The 24,311-nt window shown below is 34.8% G+C and overlaps 1 protein-coding gene across 1 annotated transcript; it reads left to right on the top strand.

Annotated features, from left to right (window-relative positions):
* The first annotated feature begins 10,759 nt into the window (after positions 1–10,759).
* Positions 10,760–19,594, top strand: LOC123662121. Its single transcript, XM_045597005.1, has 7 exons — positions 10,760–10,784; positions 10,946–11,181; positions 13,186–13,315; positions 14,943–15,107; positions 18,741–18,919; positions 19,235–19,341; positions 19,455–19,594. The coding sequence occupies exons 1-7, from the start codon at positions 10,760–10,762 to the stop codon at positions 19,564–19,566; spliced, it is 954 nt and encodes a 317-aa protein (XP_045452961.1). The 3' UTR covers positions 19,567–19,594.
* Positions 19,595–24,311: the final 4,717 nt, after the last annotated feature.

Below are 24,311 nucleotides of genomic sequence, written 5' to 3'. Positions count from 1 at the left end.
TCAGCAAATACCTATGAATGGACATCAACAGACTTCGGTACATCCTAAACGTAATCCTAGTTTTAGTTGCCTACCCTAAGAACAGAGCGAATTATGTATACTTTAAGGGTGTTTATTTATTTATACACGACAAGGCAAGCAGGGCAAACCAGTCATACCAACGGCAACAGCTACAGTGGCAACATCAAACCGTATTTAAACTTGTTTCTCGATTTTGTAGAAATATGTTGACAATAAAGAACAATCCGCAAAGCTCGATTTACTTTTACTGAAACAATTCTACTTCACTGAGTACACGAGCGAAGCGCAACTTGTATTTCTAATATTTAACTTTGACTTGTTGTTGGTCAAATTGTTTGCGTTTCTCTTTTGGCTCTCCTACGGCATAATGTATTGTTTTACGTAGATTAAGTTTTGACATATCTAAACATATTTTAAATATTATGCTTAAAAGTTTGTGTGTATATATGTACTGAATTGTTAATGTGGAGGGCTACCTACTGTTTTACTGTCAATCAGTTGCAAATAAACAAGACTTATTTGTTAACTTAATTGTTACTTTTGTTCCAGATAAATTTGATAAGCAAAGAGGTTGATGGAGCTTCAACAATTTCCTTTAATAGCCAATCCGCGTGGAAGATACATACTCATATATTATACCTGTCTAGAAACAGGATAACAATAAATTTTGCATTAAATGAGATAAAATAGTAGTAAATAAGTAAAGAAAGAGTTAATTGTTCAGTGCTACGATTAAATTTATACCGGGAAACGGTATAAATTTACGGCATGTAACTAGGTCGGCAAACAAGCGTACGGCTCTGCGTCTGCAACACCAGAAGCATCGCAAGCGCATTGCCGTCCCTATCCCTATTCCCCCCAGGAGCTCTGGTGTCTTACTCACCAACAGGAACACAATACTGCTTGAAAACAGTATTATTTAGCTGTGCTCTTTTGTAAGGTAGGGTACTACCCTAGTCGGGCTGCTTGCAGAGCAGAAAATTTCCTGTTTTGCCCTACCTCAGATAAAATGTAAACGTTAAATATTAACATATTTTGTTTGAGTTGATATAAAAATATTAACGATAAAACATATTACACGATTAATCAATACATCGTACATAACACAAATCAAAAGACGATACTATTATATTATTTAGGGGACCCGATACTGAGACCCAGTCGTTAAAAAGTGAGCCCTTTAACAGAACTTATAAAAATGAAAGTACACCATAACCTAACCTAACTAGATAGCAAGTCGGCGTAAAACGTAGTCGGAAAGGGAATATTGATCAAAATTCTGGAATATAGTCCGTTATTAATTACGTAAGTAGTAAATGTTTTAAATAATACAGTTTACTTTAAGACCACCCGAACACAAGATACGCCCTGACCTACGATACTATAATCTTAATTCAATATTTTATGATACAGCTATACTGTAGTTTCCATCAGTTTAGTGGGCTCATCGCCAACTCGGTACTATAACGCCTACTCGGCGCCGCTCGCAAAGAAGACGGTATACATCTTTTATCTTATTTGCCTATCAATGTTTTATTTCATCCAGTTTTTCTTGTTCACGGCTCTTAACATTTGTTTACATATTCAATACGATTTAGCTGATTATTTAGCTATACCATTTCGAAATTTATGAAATTCATTATATGAGTCATTCGAAATTTAAAGATATGGAATAAAATAAACTAAATAACAAATACTTATGGTGTACTGATTTCATCACTTCAGCCTATCGCAGTCCACTGCTGGACATAGGCCTCCCCAAGTTCGCGCCAGACATTGCGAGTTTCTAATAATTAATATTTATGTGTATTCTTAACTATCTATAAAATTACATTTCGAATTACCTAATAAATTTGATTTCTCGTCTACTCATTTGTGCCAGACAGATGCCAGTTATTAACATTTCGATCGTTTCAGAGATTAGCCAGAACAAACAGACAGACAGACAGACAGACAAAAATTGTAAAAAAAAATGTTATTTCGGTATATGTACCGTGTATACATCATACGCATTTATTAAAAAGCGGCTATTTTAATATTACAAACAGACACTTCAATTTTATTTATTTGTATGTAAAGATAAAGATTTATTCGTATAGATAAAGTTGTATTCGGTTACACTAAATTAATCACTTCTACGTTTGTCATTAGTATACCGACTTATGATACCTACGTACCAGAAAATAAAATAAATGTATACTAATAATTAAATAATGTTCTTTTAATGAATGTTAGCATTAAAATATATCTTAACGAATTTTATTGATAATATATGCGCATTTATAATAAAATCAATACGTACATAAATAACCTCGATCATATAGATCAAAGTACATTTTTATTTTGTTTTTTGTATTTTAGCGTTATTTAAATTTAAAATAAATCTTTATACGAACAAGCTATGAAGTAAAATTAAAATAAATTTTTATACAATTCAAGAACACCAATATAAACTTATTTAAACATTATTTTTATAATAGTATGGCGACAATTATTTTTATAATGGTATGTCTGACGGTAAGGGAACATACCCATAATACGTGACCCGTTTTTACAATTTTGATCCCTCCCTCCCTTGGTGACCACCGTTGTATTAGTTAAGACCGCCCCCTCCCTTCGAGTTTTCACGTAGTAATTCAGAAGTATGGTTTAAATTTTTTAACTATACTTCACTGCTCGGTATACTATCAGTTTTTAATCAGCTATGAGCTAACGTTCTTGTGAGTTTAAAAAGCAGCATATTTGAATATAGCTCGAAAAAGCGTGAGATTTTTCTAGAGAAATTGACTACGTTACGAAAACCTAAGACTCCCCTGAACAGGTCACGTAGTATGAGTACGTTCCCTAAGCGTACCGTTACCATAGCCTTTGGCCCTTGCAACATTACAAGCGTGTTATCGCCTTATCACTCTCCAACTTTGGGAATAAATCAGTAAGTGTACATATTAAACACATTAATTTGATATTGTTATAAATGCTGGACCAGAGCAAACGTGTAGAGTGAGCTTTATACCTTGTCGCTAGGGCGATGCTAGTAGGTACATATATATGAAAAAATAGTCTCATTTTGTTACGTCGACAAAACAAGTATAAAGTGGCTTACGAATCAGTTGTCTGTTCATCTCGGTCTTAGCTGGTAACGTGTTGTACGACTAAGAAAGTGATATTAAAAATGAAAATACTATTTATTTTCCTTGCTACTGCAAGTTTGAGTACCGGTAAGAATTTTCTTTATATTATATTTATTTATTATTAATTTAGTAATAAAGTTATTCTTGGTCCTCTTTTGTCTAAATTAATATTATTACGATATTATTAATTTGTAAGTGGTTTAGACATTTGTTGATTTAGATAAAAATTTAAACATAATTTATCATTTTAATAAAAATTTACGGAAAACGCTATAAATTAATAAAAAAATGTCAAAAATTGTAAATCAAATAAATATACTAAAGTGTTTTTTGCGAAGATGACCAGTGGTACCCCGCTCTTATTTTACTATACTATTTATAATGTAGGGTGTGTTCAGTCTAACTATACAAAAGTAAATGAGTAATTATCTATAAAAAAAACTTTAAAGTCAAACATATTATGTTTATTCATTACATTAAAAAAAAAATAATAATAATAAGTAAGTAATATTTATTGTTAATCAAAATAGAAATATGTTGTGACAAGGTTAATAAACTTTTTAATTAAAAAAAAAGTTTTATGTAAATGATTGATAGATGCTAGATGCTAGCAGATGCTGTCACTAATATGTCTGTTAGTAGTGTGTATCTCAAAAATAAAAACAACTTGATTTGATTTCATTTTGTGTGTGATTCCAACAAAATGAATACTTTTTCAACTTGTTTCGCTATGATGTTTATTGATCATAAAACGTTAAAATAAAAATCATGTATTTTTTATTATATTTATTTTAGATAAACTAAACTTACGTACAAAGAATACTATCGGGTCATTAAAATATATTAATACACAAAGATAACCCTTGGATACATATATAACCTTCTCAACAAAAGAAAAAACGAAGTTATTAACTTTTTTATTACACAAACACACACACACACACACACACACATCAGCCTTTTTTAATTATTACAATGATTAAAAAAGTTTACGAACTTATAAATATTTACGATACTCTTATAATATAAGGTATTCAACTATTTAAAAAAGTTTTGTCGTGCCAACAGAACAGGTTAGACATGTTCATTCTAATGAAATGTATACTCATATACTGTATGTAATAATTATCCTACCAAATACCGCGAAGCAAAAACTTTGTACCCCCTTTTTACGAGAATTGCGCGGACGGAGAAGTTTGAAATTTGGCACACTTATAGTTTATATAGAGGAGTGCAGAATGCTAATATTTTTTTCATAATAAAATATAATAAATAAATAAAAAACATTAAACATACTACCATGTATTTGACACACACAACCATAATTATATTAGTGGTCGGAATTCAAAGATAATTAATTTAATTAAAAGTTTGAAAAGAATATATATGCAATGTGAGTGTCAAATACGTAAAAGTGCGTGTATTTTTTATTTAATTTTTTTTATACATAAATTAAAAAAAAAATGCATTCTGCAATCCTTCTCTATACATATAAACTGTAAGTGTGCGAAATTTGATACTCCTCCGTTCGCGCAATTTTCGTAAATAGAGGTACAAAGCTTTTGCTTCACGTATTAATACATATCGCACCTTTAATAAAACAAAGATGTAACTCAAAATTTGTGGATTTGGAGATTTTACAAGAAAACCCGTCTTCGTCGCGTAAAGAATAGGTAGACTTCGACTCCGGCGTTTTAACTATAATATACAGAGAGATACGCGACTGTTGCTCTCTTTTCTATGAACTGGAACTGACAAGTCAGTTCTTATAAAGTGGCGTGTTTCAGAGATGCACCGGCAGTGAGCGGAGATTAAAGTGCTGCCGTTTTGAGTAACATCAAATAATTCGATATTAGATTAAAAGGGATTTAAAATAAAAAGATGATTTTTGTTATACTTCATTCTCTCAGAAAACGCATTTGATAATGATGTGTAACATTTGGATTTACTTCGGTTTTGTTTTAAAAATTGACAAATTTTACAAAGTTAACGCCTAACACTTCAGTTTTATATTGAAATATATGCCTTAGTTGTTGGAGTAATTGGTTAAGTATCACTTTATTGTAATAAATAAGGCTATTTATAAAAGCTACTTTTGTTTACTTCTTTTTATTATTTAGAATGACGAAAGATAAGTAAAAACTTTCAACATTAATTCCCTTTTCGTGTAAAAGTTAAGAATAACTTGTAACTGTTGTGCTTATTTGTATAGGTTTTGAAAACGGAGTCGTCTTAGAGCTCACAATTTTTGTTAAGTTTCAGCGTATCGAGCGTAAAAGTTATAAGATAAACATAATAGTGTATCATTACAACCTATACACTCCACTGGTGGACATAGGCCTCCATAAGCTTTCCCCAAAAATAGCGTGAACTTATGTGTTTTACCCATAGTCACCACGCTGGGCAGGCGAGTTGGTGACCGCAGGGCTGGCTTTGTCGCTCCGAAGACGCTGCTGCCCGTCTTCGGCCTGTGTATTTCAAAGCCAGCAGTTGGATGGTTATCCCGCCACCGGTCGGCTTTTTAAGTAATATAATAATAGTGTAATAAGTTATAATTTTTTTTCATCTGATTACTGTAATAAATGTGAAAGTTTATGAGGATGACGTATGGATGGATGATTGTTACTCTTTTATGGCAAAACGACTGAATAGATCATTGTCATTCAACAATGCTGCTATTTTGACGTTAAATAATTATGATTATTATTCATCCTTAAAATATACTACAGTGTTATGAATTATTGTTATTTTAGACTAAAGAAGTTATGCAGGTTGAAGAGGAAAATCAACAAAATACATATATCTCCAGAGGCCAAAAATGTAACTGCAGAGCTGACGAAAATGATGACACCGACTCAATATTTTACTGTCACTTATGAGTTGACGAGAAAAATGACACCTAAATAATACTAGCCATTTACAGTCCTCTAGTTCGTCTTCAAGATCATCTTAATCTAGTTCCGATTCATCTAGCTCATCGTCAAGCTCTTCATCATCCAGCTCATCTTTATCCAGTTTTTCAAGCTCCAATAGTTCAATGCCTACCCAAAACCCTGCCCCACAAAACTTTACAACGGATTGTGAAGAAAAGACGTCTTACACCAATTCACCACAAAATACTGAGCAAAATATGAGCAAATTCAGCTGAGAGAGCGACGAAATTACAATAGTGTGGCCACCTGAGTGACGACGATGCACTGTAGATTTTAATACGTTGTTTAATAAGCCTGTCAACAGAAGAAATTTTATGTTTGAAAATCAAAGTTCTTCTGACTCTGACTGCAATAATAAACCAAATATTTGTCAGTCAGTTCAGCCTATTGCAATGCACTGCTGGACATAGGCCTCCCCAAGTTCGCGCTAGACATCCCGGTTTTCCGCAATCCTCATCCAGCTTACACCGGCAATCTTAGGTAGATCGTCGGTCCAATGAGCCAGAGGACGTCACACACTGTGTTTGCCAAGACGCGATCTCTTCTCCAGGACGCGTCTGCTCCAACAGTCACCGGTCCTGCGCCACAGATGACCAGCCCACTGCCACTTCAACTTGCTAATTCTGTGGGCTATATCGGTTACTTTCGTTCTCTCGCGGTAGTCTCGTTTCTAATCCTATCTTTGAGGGAAACCCCAAGCATGGCCAGTTCCATTGCACGTTGAGGGACTTTATATTTGTGGACCAGTCCCTTCGTCAGTGTCCATGTCTCGGCTCGGTAATGTTAACACAGGCAGGACGTATTGCTCGAAGATTTTTGTCTTCAAACATTGCGGAATCTTCGAAGTGAAGACTCGACGAAGCCTGCCAAATGCCGCCCAGCCCCACCGAATTCTCCTATCGGCCTCCTTCTCAAAGTTGTTGCGGCCTAGTTGGATAGTATGGCCTAAGTAAATATAATCCTGAACAACTTAGAGAAGGGTACCATCGACCGATACCTGTCTCGGTATGACTTGGTTGTTAGGCATAACTTTCGTTTTGTCCAAGTTCATACAGAGAACGACACGTCGGGAGGACTCGTTTAGACCGGCTAGCATTTGGCCTAACTCATCTAACGTGTCCGCAAAGATGACGATATCGTCGGCGAAATGAAGGTGAGATGTATTCACCGTTGACATTGATGCCTTGTTCAAGGTCTTAAAGATATCCTCCAGCGCAGCGGTAAACAGTTTCGGTGATATTACATCTTGCTGTCTTACCCCACGCCGCAGGGAAATAGGTCTTGTTCTCTGGTCCTGGACATGAACGGTCATCGTCGTTGCGTCGTACATACATCTCAGTACCACGATATATCGCCAGTCGATATGACATCTCTGTAGAGAGTCCAGGACAGCCCAGGTCTCGACACAGTTGAAGGCTTTCTCGCAGTCCACAAATTCCATACACAGCGGCTGATTATATGTCTCTGTCTTTTGAATAATCTGTCGAACAGTATGGATGTGGTCTACGGTGTTGTAGTCATTTCGAAACCCAACCTGCTCTGGTGGTTGGTATTCGTCGAGTCTTATGGCGAGACGATTCAAATGTGCAGAAAATATTGATTCCGACGGTATTTAACTTAGGGTTTCACCAACCAAAAAAAGGTCAGTGTGATATATGTGTATCATAATTATGATAATTCAAACAATGAGCAAAAACAAGATGATAGACAATATAAGAAAGAAGAGACTGCTGATTTTTATACTATTTACTAGCTGACCCCGCAAACGTTGTTTTGCCATATATGATAACTTAGGGGTATGAAAAATAGATGTTGTTCGATTCTCAGACCTACCCGATATGCACACAAAATTTCGTGTGAATCGGTCTAGCCGTTTCGGAGGAGTTTAACTACAAACACAGCGACACGAGAATTTTATATATTAGATTATTTGTGGGTAGTAATTATTTGTGATTTTAGGAGATATTTACTAGAGACTCATCATCATCATCATTACAGCCTATACAGTCCACTGCTGGACATAGGCCTCCACAAGTTTACGCCAAAAATAGCGTGAACTCATGTGTTTTGCCCATAGTCACCACGCTGGGCAGGCGGGTTGGTGACCGCAGTACTGGCTTTGTCGCACCGAAGACGCTGCTGCCCGTCTTCGGCCTGTGTATTTCAAAGCCAGCAGTTGGGTGGTTATCCCGCCACCGGTCGGCTTTTTAAGTTCCAAGGTGGTAGTGGAACTGTGTTATCCCTTAGTCGCCTCTTACGACACCCACGGGAAGAGAGGGGGTGGCTATATTCTTTGGTACCGTAGCCACACAGTACCCGTAGCCACACAGTACCCGTAGCCACACAGTACTAGAGACTAATTGTACCTAATTCTTATAATAGTGTATAGTTTTTGTTTTGTTTAAAAAACAATATTTGTAGCCATAAAGAGATATATAAATATCGGATGATTAATAAAAATTTGTTTAATTTAAAAAAAAGGTGATAAATTTCAGTTTTCGTTTTATAAAAAAATGATGCATTAGTACATACAACATCATAATTACAATTAAATAATCATAAAACGAAACATTGTGATTTATTTTTAAAACTTTTTGTTATGTTTTAATACTAAAGAGATTTTTTTTGAAATACTACCTAAAATATTAAGTAATTTTTGGCATAAAGAGATTTAAGTCAGAACTTTTTTTTCATCTCCATTTTACAGCTATTATAGATTTTAACACAGTTGTTTTTCTATTATTCTATTAATCTCTGTACTTTAAACTACTGATATCAATAATAAAAGTCATTAAAAGCATTACAAATAATTGGTAATTTTTAATCAAACACAATGCGGAAAAAGTGCTAAACTTCAAACGCCAATTCCCACAAATTGCGATTTTTGAGTTACATCTTTGTTTTATTAAGGGTGCGATATATTGTATTAGTATATACTCAAATTATAAAGACAAACTTTATTAAATATACACCATACTTACCAGATATAGCATATTATAGTTACCAGAGGCACGAGTGTTGAGTTTCCTTAACGAACCGCGGCGAATTCTAACAGTATTTAAATTAAAGTCAATAATTTGTTGACATAATTTATGCTAAACTGAGATAGAGGACCGCAGGAAATATCCGGCTCAAATCTGTAGCAGCCCGACTGTGGTAGTACTTCGACTTTACAGAAAAATCACATCTAAATAATACTGCTTTCAAGCAGTGTTATGTTCCTGTGGGGAGTAAGTTGACCAGAGCTCCTGGGGGGGGGGGGGGTCGGAGACTTGACTTGGTGTTGCAGGCGGCTATAGGCTAAGGTAAAATCAGTTTAATCAGTTGCCATCAGGTGAGCTGCACACTTGGTTGCCCACCTAGTTATATATAAAGAAAAAAACAGTATAAAAGCCAAAAGCAAGTTTCTTAGCGGCATGCAAACGAGTAGCCGTGTTTTTATGACGCATAGTATTATCGCAGTCCCTTGTTTACGCGGTCGATGCAACTAATTTTTTTTTGCGCCTCGACTCTGTCAGCGAGGTTCGATCCGACCTACGGGCCGCCATGCAAATTGTTTACTTATTTGTAGGATATTATGAATGAAAATAAGAATAACAATATGAATGTGGGGGACGTTGTTATTATAAACAAGACGAGCAACAATATAATAAACGTGAAAATGCTAGCTAGCAACGGGATAGGGGTGTATTACCAAGATGAAAACGGCGAAAATATGGAAAAATCATTAAAAAAGTAAGAAATGAGAGTAAAATTCAGTAGATTGCAGTTGAAAGAAAGGGTAAAAAATTGAAAAAAGAGTAAAAAAATTAAATATCTATACAAACAAATAAAATTGGAGTGTCTGTTTGTAATATTAATATAACCACTTTTTATTAATTGCATGAGAATGTGTACACGGTACATATACCAAAATAACATTTCTTACAATTTTTGTCTGTCGGTCTGTTTGTTCCGGTTAATCTCTGAAACAGCTGGACCGATTTTGACGAGACTTTCAATGGCAGATAGCTGATGCAAGAAAGAGTAACTTAGGCTACATTTATTTTAGTTTTTTTTTTTTATAACGGCGAACTAAACAATAACTATTTTTTTAATTCCACGCGGACGAAGTCGCGGGCGCACCTAGCTAGCGCGGGCGTTTAGTATTACATTTTAAAGGGAACAACCTGAAATGGCTGAATAAATCTTTAATATAAACTAACAGACATATTAACTTGTTTCAGGTATTCAATACAATGGATTAAGAGGTGAGATGCTGTTGCTATACATATAATTATTATTAACAAATCGTTTTTCTAGTACACATTTTGATTAGAGCCTTTATTTCGCATTCTAGTTTTAGACTTGATCTTAATCGTCACAAAAATAATAACACAGAGAGATCCATTTGTTGTTTTTCATAGAACCAGGAATAATTTTATTGAGGTGAGGCACAGCGGGATATATGCAGCTCAAAATCTGGAGCAGCCCGTTTGGAGAAGTACAACCTTACAGAAGATCACAGCTAAATAGCATTGTTCTCAATTAGTATTTTTTTACGCTGGGAAATGCTTTTGCGCCCTAAGCCGCCGCCAACGGCAACGGGAGTGTGGAGCTCCCAAAACGGTTAGAACGTGCCACTAAAACCAGGCGTCCTCGCCGTCATAGCGGGGCGCCATGGGGAAGGCGAACATGACGCCCGACTTCTGGCCCGCCTGTGAATAGGTCGGCTTCGTCTATAGGTCTATAGATCGCTCACCCGAAAGCACCATTCTTTAGCTGTAATTTTCAGGACATCGAGTTTATACTAAACCAAAAAAAAAAAAAAACTATCAACGCATAAATTAGCAGATAAAATATGGTACCATATACAAACAGATTTAACAAGGCAGTCTCCAACTTTAACAGTTAAATTCGGCTGGACGAATGCACTCGCTGACAAGGAGTACTTCTACAAATTACCACGCACCATCAATCAGGCGGAGACTGAAGGATGGCGTAGAACAGAGCGTCCACCTGGACCGATGCAGGAGCTGCGTCTGTACTGCTCTCCTGGAAGGACTCTCTGTACTCTATACGACCCATCAGGTTTCGTCGCTGGTATACAGCTAGCAGTAAGTATTAATTTATACGACACATTCAATTTGATTTCCTGTCCAGCCCTCACCATATATCGGATCGACACAGTATAATCAATTTTAATTTACTTTTGTATCTTTTCCCCAGTAGTAATTTATCCTCAACTGCTACTACTATCAGTGTGTGTTATTACGTTTTTTAGATGGGGGAGTATTTGAGATTCACCTTGAAAACAGTACACGCGTATGAACAGAAAAAGATATTTATCTGAAATCAAAAAATAATACTATTTAATTATAATATCCCAAGCATGATTTATAAAGACCAAATCTTTGATAAGAAATTAATTTACGATAATTGCGATTTATATTGTTTATTTATTTATATTCTTTTTTTTTTATCGTTTTAGTAGCGATAAATTCATGGACACCAAAATGCCAGAATAAAAATATTAAGACTAGGCTTTGTGTTTCCGTCTTTAATATATCTTTTAAAAAAGGCTAGGCAAATATTTTAAAATATCAATTTAATAATAAATAATAAATATCTACACAATACACATACGGTCATCTGTTCCTAAAGTAAGCAACTTAATGCTTGTGTTATAGGTAACAGCCGACTAGTATAGCTACATTTTTTTTTGATAAACATACTTATAAATAATACATATATAAGTATATAAATAAATATATACATTACACCCAGATTCAGGGTGGGAATCGAGCCCAAAACCCCCGGAGCAGAAAGCAGGGTCACTACAAACTGCGCCAACGGGCTAGTCTATGTACATGTGTGCTTTATATCTAACTATCCATTTATTTATAAATCAACAGGTACTTATTCGATATTTTAGAACAGATAATATCTGTTTTAAGAAGTAAACAACATTTAAATAGCTTCGAACATTTTTACACAGACCCATGAAACATGTTAGAAATAACGCATCATTTTCGAACTTCACTTTAATATTCATTTACTATGGTATAGTCTTACCAATGCTCAAGGTCAAAACTATTACAATGATGAGATTACATATTCCGTTTCGGCACGAAAGAGCAATTTGTACTTTCATCATTGGTCACAATGCAATCGTTTATCTAATTTATTTGAATCAACGAGACGCTAGTGCTGGAGACCGATTACTCCTGCCTCGTAGGACACGTACGTTCATTTCTAGAAGCTTCTTTATTATTTAAAGTTGTTGACTCAGATTCAGATTTGTTAGACACGAAAATTTTATAAATAAAAATAAATATGTTTGTCAATGTCGTTTGAAACGACTTGATCAATTAGTATTTTTAAGAATCTATCTGAGTCATCTTATAAATATCGGCTGGAGAAATGTCTATTGTCCATATATGAAAAGGTTTGGTTATTTATTTATCTTTTATAATAATAGGAAAGACCAGGCTTTATAATAAAACATACGTGTGTAGTTCGTCAGACTAAAAAAATCAAATTAATTGTCAAAAGAAAGAATATTAATAAGCGAAGTTTTGTCCGAGATAATAGTCATTTATATTTAGTTTTAATGTTTTTTCTAAGTTTTGGTAATACAGTATATCTTATTTAAAAAAAACACACAAAAATTAAAATATAGTTGAAGAATACACACTACAATCGAATATTGGTTAATTACTGCCTACATAAATGTATTTAGCCGGTGGTACTCAACAAAACAACTTTGTTCTTAACTAACAAAAGATTAATCTATAATATAAAAATAAGTCGCTGAATGTGTTGCTAAGCGCAAAACTCGAGAACGGTTGGACCGATTTCGCTAATTCTTTTTTCAAAATATTCCTTGAAGTACGAGGATGGTTCTTAAGGAGAGAAAAATTCTAAAAAAAAAAATTAATAAAATTAAAGAATCGACTGTTAGGCGATACGAAGTTCACCGGGTCAGCTAGTTATTTATAATACTGCTCAATTTATGTACATACTATTATTATAAAGCAGTATACAAATGGAATACAATAAGGTATCTGTACATATTAAAATGGCTTAATAAAATTTAAATCTGAATTGAATTTGAACAGTTTCCAGTCGATGAACTGATAACAGCATCATTCAGACCTGAACAGAGATTCACAAAATGGAGCGCTCCGGCTTCAGACAGCGAACCAGCGACGGAGTTCTGGACCATCACACAGTACCTAGTCTCAGAAGGTAAGACATACAGAATTACATAGCCGTAAGCTATTGTTTTTAGAATCTTCTTAATCGGACACTCTTGACAGAGTGGTCGTGGTTGCGATGACGAGGTACATGGTGGGTTGTCCCAATCGTCCAGGACAATGCGCAATACTCGGTGTAGGTGTTGAATGTGGCATCCTTGTCGAACACCGGCCTCAGTCTTAAAGCCACTCGAAAGGGTATCATCATCCACTTGTACCGCTGCAGTACCGTCTTAATACAGCCTCCTCAAAAGAACTAAAAGATGTTGTGGTACACACATTTCGTCAAGTATTTTCCAGTGGTGAATTCATATGACCGTGTCAAATGCTTTGCGAAAGTCCATAAAGCATTATTGAGAAAGCCAGAGAATTCTATACAACAATAAATAAAATAATAAAACTCAATAAAATCTGACGCAATATAATAATTTGTTCGCGAGTGCCTCTTCCTTTAACAAATCCGACTCGCTCGGATGCGTTTTGCCTTGAGAGGTAGACCAGCGGCTTTGTATTGATTATGTGGAGCATCATCTTACTTGCATACGATATCAAGGCTATGAGTCGGTAGTTGTCGTACGTATTTCTTGGTGGACTCTTTTTTGTGCAGTAGAATAAAAATGGATTTTGGCCAGTCATCAGCCCATATTCCTGTCTTCCATATTTTACAGCAGATGGTATATAAGACATCGAATCCACATTATCCCGTCACTTTGTGGACTTCGATTAGGATTTTATCACAACCTATGGCTTTATTGCATTTCAGATGTTTAGTTGTTGCTTGTACTTCAACACATATGATGCAAGATTCACGGTCACATATGTTTGTGTGGAGAATATGTGAAACTTTGTGCTAAATTGCTGAAAAATAGTGATACAATTTTCCTTCCACACATTCACGATTCTCCGTAACCGTTGTCCCAGCAGAGTCCTAAATAGCCCATGCCTTGGGTTGAAATTGGCGTGTTATGTATCGTACTTTATCATGCAGATATTTGATTTGATATTTATCGGAATGCTGTTCCAGATCATCATATATCTTACCCAGATGGTTATTGCGATCACGTCGGGAAGCAGCTGGTATGATAGCTCACATATGCAATCCCTTAGCATTTAGCTTCGTAATGCTAGCACCAGTGGCTTTAAGTTTTCTGCGTTTTTCAACCATATGCCATGTGTTTTCCGTCATTCAATGCTGTCATTTTGGGTAAGATGGTTTTCGGTTGTGACTCTGCAATCGCCTCTACAATATATGTCTTTGACGAGGTCCATATGAAGTTTGAGTCGTTGTTTTCGATACTTGCTCTCTATGCGGTATGCCTACTCTGTATCGAGGTGGCCAGTGATTGTGGATCTTTTACCTCCATTCTTCAAGCCATTTCAATTTGTCTTGTTCTCTACAATTTCAGCCGCATCTTTCCGACGAGCAGTTGATGGTCGGAATGATGTTGTACAATGTTTTTAGGATACTTATAACAAATTCACAGCAAAAGTTATTTCTACTGGCATCATTGTCACAAAATATCATTTTTTTTTAATATTGATATATTAGTGACATGAAATCTCATGGGAAAAAATTGTGTTTGAATATTTAAGTAAACATAAAATCTGTCAAATTTCAGAATCGCTCAAGGCGGGTGCCGGTCCACAAGTGGAAAATGGTGCAACATTGCAAGATGGTGGCGTGTGGGTAAACGACCTCGACGGGCAACTTATGCGCATACCCAGCACAGAGGCTGAACTTAACACTACCTTATTTAAGAAACAGAACTGTATACCAAACATGGGTATGTATTACCAAAGGTACACAATAAGTAATTAAATACAATAATTTAGGCTTTCAAACTCGTTGATGATACGCGTATATCATATTTCAAAAGATATATAATACCGATCGTACATAACTTCATTTTTGCCACATTCGGTGACAGATGAACAATTGTAACATTGCCAAAAATTCTTACAGAAAATTTACACCAGACATAGTACTAAATAATAATAATGTTTAGCCACATCTAATCCTATCATACTGCGTGTTGCTTCTTAAGTTTTTTAGTCGAAGAATATAATTATTATCTCAATACAGTCAGAGTTTATACTTAAAACTTTCTCAGAGTTAAATTTATAGGTAAATAATCATTATAGTAACTTATTTTGTGACTTACATAAACCCATCGTTCTATACTAATTATAAACATTGAAGTAATTTTACTACTAGAAATACTTTTTATTGAAGTATGTTTCACATTTCAAACATCTTCTCGGTGTTTTTATAGTACATGCCTCACTTTTAACTATTTTACTATTTTGTAATGTTTCAAAATATTACTCCTTTATACAGTAACTTGGGCGATTTCAACACCTGCTTATTAAAAAACAACCACCGGTCTAGCCGTCATATTGCCACTGACATCGCAGCAATTTACATATTTACCCTTGCTTGCTACTCACATTCTTCCTAACTGTTCTCTTTCACTCCTAGATATAATTACCGTTTCCTCTTTTGACCATATTACAAACATGGTTAATGACCTATTTTTTATCCAATAAACTTAGGCCTCCTAAAATAAAATCAAGAATTTTTCAAATTATATAAAATATTTTTCAGATTAAACAATAACTTTTAACTATTAATCAAGCTATATGATGTTTATGCACCTATCCGTCCTGTGAAAATAAAACAACTCCTGGCGCCATGGAATACACTTAAAATTAAGAAAATACAGAACAAAAAGAATGATGATGAGTTGAAATACAGAATGAATCCCATTGAAATTAATAGGGAAAAATATGTGAAGGCTCAGAATCCCTGCATTAAACTGTGTAGAGATTAAAAGCTGGCCATATCTATAAATATATCTTAGAATCTTCTTAGAATCCGGAAGATTCTGGTAAAGTCTGGAATTTTCTTAGATCTTTCATATGCTTTGAAACTCCTTACCCTTGCCCATTAGACGAGCTGAATCACTTGCGATTTTCAAGAACACTGTATACACTATTTTCATTAATTTTAATCCTTACCTTATCTACCCGGTCGCATATTATCTTCTATCTTTACTTTGAATCGTATCCTAATAATTAATTATCTATATATAGGTTTATGTATATCTATTATAATTTCCGTTTATACATACTATGTACGTATATATACTTTTTAATTTATGAAATTTCTATGTTTAATTTTTGTAATTACTGTACACCTATACCATCTATGTACCATTTCCTCTACCCAAAAGTTGCCTGAAAGAGATCGCACATTAGCGATAATGTCACCTTTTTACTTATCTCTTGTTTTTTTTTTTTTTGTAATGTTGCTCATTCTTGGTGTAGGTACAATAAAGATCGAGTTTTTATAATTAGGTTTTTTTACATGTCCGACGTTTCGGATGCTGTTTCGGTTGATGTTACTCCACCATTTTAATATACATATAATTGATACATGTAATATAATAAATCCTTATATATAAAATATAATAAATTTACATATACTTACATATAAATAAAGTTATTATTCTATTATATAACTATGTGTACATAAACTTTGGAATACAAAAATTATTATGATAAGAAATAAGAATTAAAATTTCACAACAACTGATAACAGAATATGATAAAACTTAGTAGGTGTTATTTTAACAACAAAGATTACATAATTTACGACTTTTAAAAAGACAACATAAGCCTTATTTATTTTGTATAGTCATCATATTTTTAAACTCAAAATTAGCAATCATGTTTACAAAATTAAGACGTTCAATTGTACTGATCAGATCCTCTCACAATTACTTATATTTGAAAAACGTTTCACAAGGGAACGATGATACGGTAGAACATTTAAAAGTATATATTTTTAGGGGCGGAATTTAACTCGAAAGAGTGCATCGACTTCATGAACAAAAATTGTCAGGTCTTCAATATTACGTTAAATTTTAAAAAGACTAGCCCTTTGGCGCAATTTGTAGTGGCCCTGCTTTCTGCTCCGCGGGTTGTGGGTTCGATTGCCGCCAGAGTCTGATATCAGCCGGCTGTTACCTATAATACAAGCATTAAGCTGCTTACCTTAAAAACAGACTAATGTGTGTGAGTGCTATAATATAAAAAAAAATACGGGTTCTGAAATTAATCTAAATAATATTGTAGACATAAAGTTTGGGTGCTTTTAACATAGTTTAGTATTTGAGCCTTAATTGAACAACATTCTTGCACAATCGCTTTCACGAAATCAATTTAACAGTTCAAATAGTTACTGACATACTTTCAAACATTTTGTTTTAGCATTTGTGGTAATTGTTTATGGTTTATTACAGTGTTACAGGCATGGAGAAAACGGTGCGGAGAACCTAACTTCAAATTAATTATTAATTAGCGGTCAAACAAATTCTATAAATAAAATTAATCGTTTTTGTATTTAATTACCTATTATCGCGACTTCATTTGGATGAATTCAGGCAATTTACATTTTTATTTTTAGCATTAGTTATCATAGAAATGTTGAAATGAAACTTGAACCAGCCTTTGCTGGATGCATAAACTACAATCATAGGATCTTATTACATACGAATTTATTCATTCATTGATTCATTCATACTTGTATTTTTTTTTTCTCTATTACATGTGACATAGTGGAAATCATCTGTGCTTTTCTGACAGTGTTGAAAGCGTGAAATTAATCTAAATAAATGAATGAATTTTGAATGAATTCCATTTTAAAAGCTGTTATGCTGCTGCAATTGGTATCAGTATTCTTAACTGCCGCAATTTTTTCACTGACCCCATCCGCTACAGTGCCTTTAGTTTAACTGAATGAAGAAATTTTAATCTGCTATTAATTTAATATTTACTCAACGTTTAGTATGGAATCACCAATACCATTTTTATGCATATGTACGTATCTGGGCACTTTTGTCACCGGACACAGTGTAAAAATATAGTTGCTAAATATTATTCAGACCATGTTAATTATTTCGTTGACGTACGACAGAAACTTAAATGTTTGAGGAACAATAAATATTTTGCCATTAAACCTATCAATCAATCAATCAATTTAATCAAACAATCAACAAATATTTACTCCTAGGCGTCTTTTTTCCTTTTAGGGATTTTTTAAATATTTTTATCTAAGAACGATTAATTGAATTAATTTTTTTTAATATAATTTTTTGAATATATATGGATTAAAATAGTCAATAATATTAAAGTATATATGGTTAAAACGTGTAGAAAACCGTTGAGCTTAAAATTAAATTAATGAATAATATAGTTATATCTAATCCTTATAGAACTCCATGTCAAAATTTGTCTGAAATCCATTTCATCCATCCAACATAGGTAAATACTAAATAAGTTAATCGAACGCCTTCATATTTATAACATAATTATGGTTATAAATGCGTTAACTATTTATTTTTTTCTAATTTCAGGCACCCATTACCACTACAACATGACCCACGAAATGTCATGCGATAACATACTTCCATGGTTCGCTCTCACAAACAATGGATATCTGGTAGGAGTTGGATTCCAGCTTATTGGCAAGGTGACCCAACCACCCAAGGGTAGAGATTGGTTCGAAGTATATAGTGGAAGGGAAGTCACTGAGGTAAAGTTATTTTAATGTCTGCGTTAGAGAGTATTATATCTGATTGATAGGCTTAGCTGTAGGATTACTAGAACTCGTCACCGGTTCATTGGGGTTATAAAAATGAACTCATTTGGTTGGTTTTGATGATTTCTATACTCAGTGACGTGAGTTTAATGATAAATGCGGAATTTATTAAAAAAAATTAATAGCTGGGATCGAAAAAAAATTAATAATGATAGGCAAAAAAACCAGAATTAGGAAAATTAAATTTAGAACTACACAACATAGGAAAAAAAATCTCATTTTTTATGTATTTCTCTCTATTTCTTTCAGATGACCATCCCCTTTGCCCCGGAGTGCCTTTACAAAATGACGGAGTCAAGCCCCGCTCTATCCCTACACATTTACTACATTGACAGTCCTTGGGAAATAAAATGCCGGTAAATTTCAGTATATTCAATTCAATTCTTCGTTATATGGCTTTTAAGCTTATAAGTATAAGAATATTTCTAACATTTTTATACATGTATTAGGAACTGATTGTAATTTACAGTGACGGCGACTCCGCGAAGCCTGCTGGAGTTCTCAATCGGCTGCTTCTCAACGGAGATCGATATGTGTCGACTCTTTGGGACTTGACTAAGAAGGTATTTAGTGGAAAATAAAGGAAAGCCCACAAAGGGAACAGTTATACTAGATTTTAATTATTCCCACGACTATTAACTTTACAGTAAGACGTTAGCTAAATTTTGGCACCTTATAAAAATACGGCAGCAATGTTATTCGACTTAAAACGATGACTTGTACTTTTTAAAATTGATGGATCAATCTCCAACAGTGTTTCATTTTGCTGCGATTCGTTTTTTCCATATCTAATAAGCGAGTGTTATACATTGTCGACTTATCTCGCATGAGATCGATTTAAAACAAAAATATTTGTATCTACCAGCCTTATTTTTTTTTTCGATAATACAGTCTCAAAAATTTTATTCAAAAATAAAAACTTTTAATTACTTTATTGTTTTATTTTCTTGACACTGACTAAAACAATACAAAATAACACAATTTAATTTGTAAATAAAATAAGACATAGTAGACGATCAGTAGGCGATCCGAACTAGAGACGATCATTGCCCATTTACGTGATGGATGAAAATTATTTTATATTCAGCTTAGAAATTTTCATTTCATTATTAGAAAAATAATCCTTAAAGGGTTGCCTGAAAAATCCTGGCCAGGCCATAGTTCAATCAAAATTTAGAAATTTATCCATAACGAGCAATTCTTGTATATATACTCATATGCATAATCTGAATCTCGGAAAATATCGCTTTATCCGTGTTTTCAGGCACTAAAAAACTACCACAATATCATTACAATACGAAGGTAAATTTCGCAACCATCTGCAAAGTTATAATAGTTCAGGTAGGGCAAATCGGGCAATCCCAAAACCAGAAGCCCCCGGTCGGACAGATATTTCCAGTATTTCCAGATATTTCCAGTATGATTATTTTTTCCCTTTTTTTTCAAAGGTCTCGAGTTTTTGTTATTAAAATAACCAGTTCATGTTTTTTTTATTATTATGTCAGTACGATCAAAATATCCATATTTCATCAGTTTATAATTCGCATTTAAATATAATTTCCAAAAAACACGATTCACCAAAAAAAAACGAGCAAAGCTAGGTCATCCATGACTTTGGAACTGAGGTAGGGCACAGCAGGAAATTTCCTGCTCAAAATATGGAGCAGGCCGACTGGTGTAGTAGCTCGACCCAACAGAAGATCACATCTGAAGAACACGACACTGTTTTATTTTTATTTATTTATTTATTTTATTTTTGAGGTGAACTTACAGTTATAATAATACACAATTTGAGTTTATACATATTGCAAGCAGTGTTGTGTTCCTGTTGGTTATGGGTTGGGAATGAGCCGCCTCTTTTCAAGTCGGTTTTATTTCGTTTGCAAGCAACATAGGTAATTAATTATACTTCGGCTGTTGAATAGAGACTCTATACCTACTTGAATATTTATGTAGGTACTCCATAAGACTAACCTTTAAATGAAAAGTTCTAAGCAGATACGAAATATCAAAAGAATGACCTATAAATTGTTAATTATAGCTTAATAAATTATTTGAAATGTTTATATATATATATATACCTATGCTATGGAAGATTTTTAAACAATGCTTAATTTTTAATTAACATACAATAAGTATGTGAAATAAGACTGCAATTCACAATGAAATGAAAACATTTATTTCGTCATAAGGTGATATACACACTTAACGAAAGTCAAAATAATGTGGTTTACAAAAATAATAATACATATAAATTAAAAAAGGGCTCGACAATAATACAAGAAAGTTAAGGTAGCAAACAAAAAAACAAACAATAAAATAAAAATTTATATCTTAACATTGGGTCAAAATAATCAAAATATTAAGTTACTTTAAATTTCTAATGTCTCGGTAGACATTGCCTTCCTATTATGTCTTCGGCTTTATTAAATATTACAATAAATAAGATAAACTAATGTCCCTAGTGTAGGCGGAGAGAAAAAAAAAGGCGGAAGAAAAAATTTTCGGTACTCTTTTAAAAATTTAAAGTCATATACAAGACAAAAAGTAACAGTATGACCATGAAATGATCAGGACAAACACGGGACAGCCAATCGTGTGTGTCGAAACCACCACATGTCACCTGCTCACAATATTTTAACTATATCTATTTACACATTGAGATCAAAGACATAGCCTGGTCGAGCTTTATTCATGCGTTTTTATCATTAAGATATTCATTGATGTTATAATAGGCTTTACTACATAAAGTTCGTTTGATAATTTTTTTAGACTTCAGTAAAGGCAGAGATTGAAGCACAGCCGGAATCTTATTGTATATTATGATAGACATTTCTATAAAGGAACTACTTTTTTTTCTGAGCCGGCATTTAGAAAATATTAATTTGTGGTCGTTCCTGAGTGTTACAACATGTGAGGCATGTCGATCATTACGACTAACAAATAAATGCCTATTTTTCTGTATGTATATTATATTTTCATAAATATACTGCGATGCAAAGGTCAGGATGTTGATCTCTTTAAATTTCTCTTTCAGAGATTCTTTACATTCCATTTTGTAAATATAACGGATAGCCCTTTTCTGCAGAATAAAAATGACATTAATATCAGCCGCATTGTCCCATAGCAAAATGCTATAGGACATTATACTATGGAAGTAGCTGAAGTAAACTAATCTATCTAGCTGTATCGACAGCGTACGCTGCCGAACTCATATGCATATCAATTTGTTTTACATTTGGAGTAGAAAATTTGATACAATTAGTTTTCTTACTATTGAGAAGAAAGTTATTCACACTAAACCAGTGCACCAGTTCAGAGAGAGCATTGTTTACATCGCCATAGTTGGTTTCTTGTCTACGTAATTTAAATATTAATGAAGTATCGTCAGCAAACAATACAATCTCATGCTTTTTCTCTACTAAATACGGTAGGTCGTTTATGTATATTAAAAACTAGAATGGACCAAGAATTGAGCCTTGTGGGACCCCCATCTGTATATGAGACCCAGACGACTTAATACCATTTACTTCAACACTCTAAATTCTAACCTTAAGATAAGAATTCAGAAGTTTTAGTGCGGTATTTTTGATGGCATAGTGACTGATTTTCCTAATTAATCTGTTATGGTGAACACAGTCAAATGCCTTAGATAAATTACAAAATACACCTAAAACATCACGCGACTCCTCCCAAGCATTGACTATCGAAGTAAAAAGCTCGACACCGGCATCAGTTGTTGAACGCCCTTTAGTGAAACCGAACTGCTTGTTATGTAAAAGATTATTTCTTATGAAATGGTTTAAAAGCTAACCGAGAATCACTTTTTCAAATATTTTACTACGGGCAGCTAGAACAGAAATGGGCCTGTGATTTGTTGGATCTGTATGACAACCGGACTGAAACAAAGGTATAACTTTACTATGCTTCATAAGATCAGGAATCTCACTACTTATAATACTCACTTCAGCCTATCGCAGTCCACTGCTGGACATAGGCCTCCCCAAGTTCGCGCCACACATCCCGGTCTTCCGCAATCCTCATCCAGCCTACACCGGCAATTTTACGTAGATCGTCGGTCCAACGGGCCGGAGGACGTCCCACACTGCGTTTGCCAAGACGCGGTCTCCACTCTAGGACCCGTCTACTCCAACGGCCATCGGTCCTGCGACACAGATGACCAGCCCACTGCCACTTCAACTTGCTAATTCTGTGGGCTATGTCGGTTACTTTCGTTCTCTCGCGGATAGTCTCATTTCTAATCCTGTCTTTGAGAGAGACCCCAAGCATAGCCCGTTCCATTGCACGTTGTGCGACTTTAAACTTGTGGACCAGTCCCTTGGTCAGTGTCCACGTCTCGGCTCCGTATGTTAACACAGGCAGGACGCATTGCTCGAAAACTTTTGTCTTCAAGCATTGCGGAATCTTCGAAGTGAAGACTCGACGGAGTCTGCCAAACGCCGCCCAGCCCAACCGAATCCTCCTATCGGCCTCCTTCTCGAAGTTGTTGCGGCCTAGTTGGATAGTATGGCCTAGGTAAATATAATCCTGAACAACCTCGAGAAGGGTACCATCGACCGATACCGGTATCGGTATGACTTGGTTGTTAAACATAACTTTCGTCTTATCCAAGTTCATACAGAGACCGACACGTCGGGAGGATTCGTTTAGGCCGGCCAGCATTTGGCCTAACTCATCCAGCGTCTCCGCAAAGATGACAATATCGTCGGCGAAACGAAGGTGAGAGATGAATTCACCGTTGACGTTGACGCCCCGTTCCCCCCAATCCAAGGTCTTAAAAACATCCTCTAGCGCAGTGGTAAACAGTTTCGGTGATATTACATCCCCCTGTCTTACCCCGCGCCGGAGGGAAATAGGTCTTGTTCTTTGGTCATTGACATGAACGGTCATCGTCGCCGCGTCGTAAATAGATTTTAGTACTTCGATATATCGCCAGTCGATATGACATCTCTGCAGAGAGTCCAGGACAGCCCAGGTCTCGACGGAGTCGAAGGCTTTCTCGTAGTCCACAAATGCCATACACAGCGGTTGATTATATTCTTCCGTCTTTTGGATAATCTGCCGAACAGTATGGATGTGGTCCACGGTGCTGTAGCCATTTCGAAACCCAGCCTGCTCTGGTGGTTGGAATTCGTCGAGTCTTCTGGCGAGACGATTCGTAACAACCCTCGAAAACAGCTTATAGACGTGGCTCAGAAGTGAGATCGGTCTGTAATTCTTTAACAGAGACTTATCGCCTCTCTTAAAGAACAGCACCACCACACTCCTGGACCACGCCTCCGGCGTGGTACCTCGGTGGATGACG

This window comes from Melitaea cinxia, chromosome 18 (assembly GCF_905220565.1).
Source record: "Melitaea cinxia chromosome 18, ilMelCinx1.1, whole genome shotgun sequence".
Lineage (NCBI taxonomy): Eukaryota > Metazoa > Arthropoda > Insecta > Lepidoptera > Nymphalidae > Melitaea > Melitaea cinxia.
Note: the sequence above shows the minus strand (reverse complement) of the source record. Positions and strands in the feature narration are given on the sequence as shown.